At 50.3% G+C, this 7,500-nt stretch overlaps 2 protein-coding genes across 8 annotated transcripts in view; one reads left to right on the forward strand and one right to left on the reverse strand.

Annotated features, from left to right (window-relative positions):
* Positions 1 to 4,174, forward strand: part of zgc:162872 (BAR_ACAPs and ArfGap_ACAP domain-containing protein) — an 8,837-nt gene extending 4,663 nt beyond the window's left edge. For 3 of the 4 annotated variants that reach the window (XM_027280194.1, XM_027280196.1, XM_027280195.1), the window contains 16 exons: positions 63 to 255; positions 328 to 372; positions 484 to 579; positions 679 to 753; positions 1,332 to 1,435; positions 1,524 to 1,575; positions 1,833 to 1,933; positions 2,043 to 2,372; positions 2,453 to 2,522; positions 2,609 to 2,703; positions 2,795 to 2,871; positions 2,945 to 3,084; positions 3,224 to 3,333; positions 3,423 to 3,533; positions 3,733 to 3,794; positions 3,870 to 4,174. In XM_027280194.1, the coding sequence (XP_027135995.1) occupies positions 63 to 255; positions 328 to 372; positions 484 to 579; positions 679 to 753; positions 1,332 to 1,435; positions 1,524 to 1,575; positions 1,833 to 1,933; positions 2,043 to 2,372; positions 2,453 to 2,522; positions 2,609 to 2,703; positions 2,795 to 2,871; positions 2,945 to 3,084; positions 3,224 to 3,333; positions 3,423 to 3,533; positions 3,733 to 3,794; positions 3,870 to 4,015 (1,807 nt within the window). In that variant the 3' untranslated portion in view covers positions 4,016 to 4,174. The remainder of the gene's footprint in view (positions 1 to 62; positions 256 to 327; positions 373 to 483; positions 580 to 678; positions 754 to 1,331; positions 1,436 to 1,523; positions 1,576 to 1,832; positions 1,934 to 2,042; positions 2,373 to 2,452; positions 2,523 to 2,608; positions 2,704 to 2,794; positions 2,872 to 2,944; positions 3,085 to 3,223; positions 3,334 to 3,422; positions 3,534 to 3,732; positions 3,795 to 3,869) is intronic. The other variant, XM_019277374.2, reaches the window with a different exon arrangement.
* Positions 4,175 to 7,182: 3,008 nt separating this feature from the next.
* Positions 7,183 to 7,500, reverse strand: part of wdr62 (WD repeat domain 62) — a 14,160-nt gene continuing 13,842 nt past the window's right edge. For 2 of the 4 annotated variants that reach the window (XM_027280191.1, XM_027280193.1), the window contains one exon: positions 7,183 to 7,500. This exon is cut by the window's right edge and continues 87 nt beyond it. In XM_027280191.1, the coding sequence (XP_027135992.1) occupies positions 7,366 to 7,500 (135 nt within the window). In that variant the 3' untranslated portion in view covers positions 7,183 to 7,365. The other 2 variants (XM_027280192.1, XM_019277351.2) reach the window with 1 other exon arrangement.

Genomic DNA, 7,500 nt, shown 5'->3' on the forward strand with positions numbered 1-7,500 from the left:
TGATGATGATGATGATGATGATGATGATGGTGATGATGATGATGATGATGTTGTTGATGTTGTTCTCTGAGGTTCCTGCCCCAGCTGGTGGAGACCAGGAAGGAGTTTGTCCGGATCGGAGACGATCTGGAGACGGCGGCGGCGAAGAACGCTCAGGTGTCTCGCCACAAAGCAGGAGACGCCGAGCGGGCGAGTCACCTGCTGCTCGCCACACGCAAATGTTACCAACACTTCGCCCTGGATTACTGTCTGCAGGTAACGCCGCCACGAGCAGCTTCACCACGCAGAGTACACGTGGAACATTTAACCTTTCTTTGATTGTTTCAGCTCAACACGTTCAAGACTCAGCAGAGGATCGACGTCCTGAACTCAGTGAGTCAGATGGACGTCTGTGTCCGGGTGTAGTTAGCCTAGCTTAGCATAAAGACTGGCGGCAGAGGGAAACTGCTAGCCTGGTTCTCAGTGTTCTCTCTCTGTCGTCAGGTGTTCTCCTTCGTCCACGCTCAGTTCACCTTCTTCCACCAAGGCTTCGACCTGCTCAGGGACCTGGAGCCCACCATGAAGACCATGGCAGCACAGGTCCTGACCTCTGACCCCCGTTCATCATTTGATTATCTGAAGGAAAGCCGTCTTCGCTGTGATGTAACGTCGCCTTCTGTCTTGTCTTTCCGTCCTCAGTTGTCTCAGTTGTCGACAGACTGCACAGCTCAAAGAAAAGACCTGGAGAACAAACACCTGCTGGTCCAGCAGAGGGTAAGAACTTCATGATCCTCGTCTTCACAGAGTTCTCACGTAGAAAGCAGATGTGGTTCTTTAGCGGAGGTTGGACACTATGTTCCAACACTAAATAATAAGTAGACTATCAGATTGATCTTCTGGACCAGCAGGTAACTGAACACAGGTGGATCTTCTGATGGTGTAGGTTCCATCAGGCAGCAGGTGAACTGGCTTCGTCCTCAAAGTCGACGTGTCAGAAGCAGAAAAATGGACAAACATCAGGATTTAAGCGACTTTGACAAGAACCAAACTGAGTCAGAACATCTCCATTTCTTGTGGGGTGTTCCTGGTCTGCAGTGGTCAGTGGTTCTGATCAAAAGTGAAGAAGTTCATGCTGGTTCTGATAGAAAGGTGTCAGATGTCTTTGACATTACATGGATCACTTGGCACCAGGATGCACTATGGGAAGAAGGCGAGCCGGTGGAGGCAGTGTGATGCTTTGGACAATGTTCTGCTGGGAAACCTTGGGTTCCTCTGGACCTCCTTTAGCTCATGTTATCTCCTTACTGACCCGGTTAGCCCCTGTTTGAACTCTGAACTCTGTTTGTGTTAAGGACGCCTCAGGTGAGCCGATGGTTAACCCCTGTCCCGGCAGCGATGACATCATCCAGGGTTACCTGTTCAAACGGTGCAGGAGGAAACCCAAAACCTGGAAGAGGTAAAGACCGGGTTCTGCTAGCTTCTGCTGAACGTCACGTAAACGTTCACGTGATCGACTTGAACTTTAATGTTTGGACTCGTTTCAGGTGCTGGTTCTCCATCAGAGACAACCAGCTGATTTACAGGAAGTCACACAAGGTACGATGCTAAAGTAGCTAACCACTAATTAACTGAACCGGGCTCAGCAGCCGGGCCGGACCGGGTTGGATCACAGCCTCTGAGACCAACAGGGAATAACGTCGAGGTGACTTACAGACTTCATGATGGAAACATTGATCAGTAGTGAAAACCCGCTCGGTAGGCTGCTGTGTTCCCTGTTAGTCTGCTGGTTCTGCTCGGTCCGACAGTCTCCATGAGCTAACGTTGTTGACCGGCTGCATGTGTTGATGCTGCAGGAGGAGAACACCGTCCTGTTCGAGGATCTGCGACTGTGCGCCGTCAAATCTTTGGATCACATCGACCGGCGGTTCTGCTTCGAGCTGCTGTCTGTTCAGAAGTAAGAGATCCGAACACCTGTGTTTATGTCCAACCGACAAGTCTGTCTGACTTCCTGTGTGTGTGTGTGTGTGTGTGTGTGTGTGTGTGTGTGTGTGTGTGTGTGTCAGGTGCTGTGCTCTGCAGGCTGACTCGGAGCAGTTGAAGCAGGCCTGGCTCAGCGCTCTGCAGGGCAGCATCGACCTCGCCTACAGGGAGCGCGTCGACCCCGTCTGTGTGCAGCCTAAAGACCTCCCTCCTCTCCTCGGAGGTGGAGGAGGAGGTGGAGGTGGAGGGGACTCCTCCTCTCCGGGCCCCCCCACTCGGAGGCCTCCAGCGCTGGGCGTGGCCCTCCGAGGTCCGGGGAACCAACGCTGCTGCGACTGCGGGGAGGACGAGCCTCGCTGGGCCTCCATCAACCTGGGAGTCACCATGTGCATCGAGTGCTCCGGCATCCACAGGTGAGCCACCGCAACACACCTGATGATGTCATACGCAGAGTTTAACCACGCTTGATGACATCATGGCGTTTTGTCTCCAGGAGTCTCGGCGTTCACCTGTCCAAGGTCAGGTCCCTCACCCTGGACTCATGGGATGCCGAGCAGCTGAAGGTGAGTTCACGAAAGAGAAATCAATCCACCGCTGAAAGTAGTCCCAGCAAGTCGAACTAAAGACTGAACGCCTCCTCCTCCCGTAGCTGCTGTGCGTTCTGGGTAATGATGTCATGAACCAGATCTACGAGGCGCGATGTTCAGAGGACGGACGGGTCAAACCGAGAGCCGACAGTCTGCGGTAACGTCACATCCCTGCGATCCATCGACCATCAAAAAATCATCTTCATCTTCATCACTGTGACGATGAAGCTCGTCCATGTTTGTTTCAGGTCAGAGAAGGAGGCGTGGATCAAAGAGAAGTACGTGGAGAAAAGATTCGTGCAGAGCGACGGAGCAGACGGGCCGAGTAAGTCCGAGACGTGCTGACACCAGAACAGACGTGCTGGTCTGTCCTCGCTGAAACTTTTATTCTGTTTCAGACGCCGGGCTGCGTCTGTATCACGCCGCGATGTCGGGAGACCTGGTTGCCATGGCAGCAGCGTTGGCCCAGGGGGCGGAGGTTAACGGTTGCGTCGGCGAGGAGGAGGGACGCACTGCGCTGATCGGAGCTGCTGTCGGGGTGAGGAGACGCCAAACACAACCTCTGTTATTCCCCGCTGGTCTCCGTGCTCCAACCCGGTCCGGTCTGGCCGCTGAGGCCGGTTCTGCTGCCCGCTAACGGCAGATTCAGTTAACGAGCGCTGGTTCTGTTTCTTCAGGGATCTCTGTTGGCCTGCGAGTTCCTGCTGCTGAATGGTGCCAACGTGAACCACCGAGACCAGAGAGGACGAGGGGCGCTGCACGCCGCCGCCACCGCCGGACACACCGGGTACACACACACACACACACACACACACACACACACACACGTCTAGATAAACAGGAACAATCACGGCTGCTTCTCATTGGCTGTTATAGACAGGTGTGCCTGCTGTTGAAGAGAGGAGCCAATCAGTATGCCGCAGACGAGAAAGGACAGGACCCGTTGGCCATCGCTGTGGAAACGGCCCACGCAGACATCGTCACACTGTGAGTGATCACTGAAGCAGCAGCTAACGTTAGACAGTCTGCGGGGACGTCACAGAGACTACGTCCAGGTTTTAGACAGTCTGCGGGGACGTCACGGAGACTACGTCCAGGTTTTAGACAGTCTGCGGGGACGTCACGTTAGATTCAGTCTTTCCGTCTGTGGATGTTTTGAAGCTGACTGACTGTCGTGATGTTTCAGGCTGCGGATGGCGAGGATGAACGAGGAGATGAGGGACTCGGAGGGCGTCTTCGGAGCCGTGGGTGAGTAGACGTTCTTCTCCTGATGCATCATGGAAGCAGCAGCTCTCTGAGTCTGAACCCGCTGTGACTCCTCAGGAGACGACGAGACGTTTCAGGACATCTTCAGGGACTTCAGTGACATGGCGTCACATGACCCGGAGAGGCTCAGCCGGCGGCAGTTCAGCCGAGGAGGAGGAGAGGAGGAAGAGGAGGAGGGACAGATGAACAGCCAGCAGTGTTGAAAAGACGTCAGGATGAACCTGAGACTGCAAACTAACCACTGGGTTACCACGGAAACAGCCGTGACTGTGTAATATAACCATTATAGTAACATATATGTCGAGAGTGTAATCCCACTGTGGTAACTATGTTCAGCTGTACTCTTACTTTGTAACAGCCAATCATCATCCAGGTCCCCAGCAGCAGCTGATATCACTGCCTAGTCCAGCAGCAGTCAGCCCAGCTCGGCGTCTGTCTTTCAGCCTTTTATTTCACCAAGCTCTCACCAACCACTAAAAGTCAGTCCCACATTTACTCTTGTCCGGCGGCTTCTTGCTCGCTCACTCTCTCCTTTTCTCTTCTTAGCTTCCTCCGTCAGCGTCCTCTTCACTCTCTGCTCCTCTGCCATTATTTCCATAGAGGCTGCTGAGCCTGGTTACCTCCTCTTCCTCTTCCTTTTCCTCCTCCTGGTGGTCCAAACACTAACAGTCCCCTGGTGCTCTGAGCTAACATGAACTAACAGCAGCTAACGGACTGAGCTAACAGACTGAGCTAACAGCAGCTAACAGACTGAGCTAACATGAGCTAACAGCAGCTGAACCCGGACTGAGTAACATGAGCTAACAGCAGCTAACGGACTGAGCTAACATTGAGCTAACATGAGCTAACAGCAAGCTAACGGACTGAGCTAACAGCAGCTAACAGACTGAGCAACATGAGCTAACAGCAGCTAAACAGACTGAGCTAACAGCAGCTAACAGACTGAGCTAACATGAGCTAACAGCAGCTAACAGACTGAGCTAACATTAGCTAACAGCAGCTAACAGACTGAGCTAACATGAGCTAACATGAGCTAACAGCAGCTAACGGACTGAGCTAACATGAGCTAACAGCAGCTAACAGACTGAGCTAACATGAGCTAACAGCAGCTAACGGACTGAGCTAACATGAGTAACAGCAGCCTAACAGACTGAGCTAACATGAGCTAAACAGCAGCTAACAAACTGAGCTAACATGAGCTAACAGCAGCTAAAGCTGAGCTAACCTGAGCTAACAGCAGCTAACAGACTGGCTAACATGAGCTAACAGCGCTACAGCTGTCAGCAGTTTACTTCACTGTCCATCATAAACTCTGTAAATCACAGAAGTTGAGGCGGAGCAGCCGGAGGACATCAGAGGGAAAACCAGAAAACATTTTCCTCCATAAAATGATCCAGTTTCACCAGAATCAGTGAAATAGTTGCTGGTGCTGTGGACTTAGTCCGTAAAGCGTTACGTACTTCTCCCGCCCGCGAGCCCCAAAGTTACATAGTGTGAGAACAGACGTACGAATGACAGAGACATCCGTTCAGTGCATCTCAGGTCAGTGTGGGTCAGCTGATCACAGGTCAGTCAGGTGGGTCCTGCACAGCTGATCCACCGGTCAGAGTGGGTCACCTGATCACAGGTCAGTGTGGATCACCTGATCACAGGTCAGAGTGGGTCACCTGATCACAGGTCAGTGTGGGGTCACCTGATCACAGTCAGTGTGGGTCACTGATCACCGGTCAGAGTGGGTCCACCTGATCCACAGGTCAGTGTGGTCACCTGATCACAGGTCAGAGTGGGTCACCTGATCTACAGGTCAGTGTGGGTCACCTGATCACAGGTCCGTGTGGGTCCCTGATCACTCGGTCAGTGGGGTCACCTGATCACAGGTCAGAAGTGGGTCACCTGATCACAGGTCAGAGTGGGTCACCTGATCACAGGTCAGTGTGGGTCACCTGATCACAGGTCAGTGTGGGTCACCTGATCACAGGTCAGAGTGGGTCACCTGATCACAGGTCAGAGTGGATCACCTGATCACAGGTCAGTGTGGGTCAGCTGATCACAGGTCAGTGTGGGTCAGGTGATCACAGGTCAGAGTGGGTCAGCAGTCTGTAAGTTACGTAACGTTTGTTTTTCTTCTAAATTAACGACGGTTATTAGAAATTTGTTTTTCCAGCTGACTAGTTAATAAATTGGAAACTCATTAATCAGCTTCAGAGACGTTGTCTGTGAATGTTTGGGCTGATCCAGGCGAGCTGCTCTTCGTTCCAGTCTTTATGCTAAGCTAACTGTGTCCTGACTCTTTTAATTAAATTAAGACGTCGATAACAGGAAACATTGTTACAGAACAGGAAATGAACTAGTTACAAACGTTCCTGTCTCACATCATGTTTGTTTGATGTTCATTTTAAACTCAGGTCAGTATCTCTGATGATGTCACACTCAGGTCTGAGGTCACTTCCTGTCAGGTGTTTATCTACCTGCTGATTAACAGGAAGTACGGCGTGACATCAAAACCTGCTTTTGAGTTTTATGTCAGTAATTATCTCTGTATGTTTTCGTTCGTGGCGGAGCTGGATCGAGTTTAAAAACACCTCAACACAAGTGGGCTTTTATTGTGAAACTCACAATACAACAGGACTGATAGATAATCAGTTAAAGGTCCAGTCCAGCAGACAGCAGCTCCACCGGGTGATCGTTCACGGAGACAAAGATAAAGCAGACGGACCGAACACGAGGCTTCAAAACGTTTGTCCACGCGTCTTTAAATCGAGCTCCGATACATCCGGACTCTGCCACCAACAACACGAGCTGCTGCACAGAGAGAATTAAAGAACATGAACTCATTAAACGACGTCACGTTGAGTGTTTTTAAACTTTTGTTTTTCTGTGTTCAGAAAAGGGATTTAACGTGCAGCTGCTCCCGTTATTTGTTTCAGTGTCGAGTTTTTAATAAAGACTGAACCAGCCGTCGTGTTTCCACTGATGGACGACCGGCTGAAAACTAAACTTCATTTCAGGACGTGTCAAAGTTTTTTTTTGCCCCGAGTTCAGACTGAAGGAAGTCGTGTGTATTTAATAATTCAGACTGTTACTGCTGTGACGACACGCTTAATAAAACCTTAATGCAGAACGACGTGTCGTGTTTTCTCTCTCATGGCGCTTTAGTTTCTTTTTTCCACAAACATGAAGAATTAATAACATTTTAAAATCTTCACCTGCAGAAAAATAACGTTTCATTTTTTCAGTTTGTTTCTTATAACTAATTCTATTTTTTTATTTCAGGATTTAACAAATCTGACAAAAACATGACGACTTTGTTGTTTGAAGTAAAAAAAAAAAAAATTTGTCACTAGGTGAAAAAAAAAAACATTGTTTCAAAACACATGAAACGTTTATTAATAAAACTGCAGTTTCTGTACAAACAGTGATTTAAAACATGAGTAAAAACAAACATAAGGTGCTTTTAAATTTAATACTGACGTTTATAAAATCAGCTCAGGCTGACGTTGAAGTGAAGTTTGTCTCTTTCAGCCTCCGTACCTGAGGCGTACCTGGTCGTGGTTCAGATTCTGTTCAGTTTGTTCTGGGTCATCTGAACCAGCTGCTCAGAGTATTTCTCCAGCAGCGACATCGTCCTGTCGTCCTCCAGTGGACCAGAGGGGGCGCTGCCGCCGCCGCCCCGCCCGTCTCCACCCTG

This window comes from Larimichthys crocea, chromosome VII (assembly GCF_000972845.2).
Source record: "Larimichthys crocea isolate SSNF chromosome VII, L_crocea_2.0, whole genome shotgun sequence".
Classification (NCBI taxonomy): Eukaryota; Metazoa; Chordata; class Actinopteri; family Sciaenidae; genus Larimichthys; species Larimichthys crocea.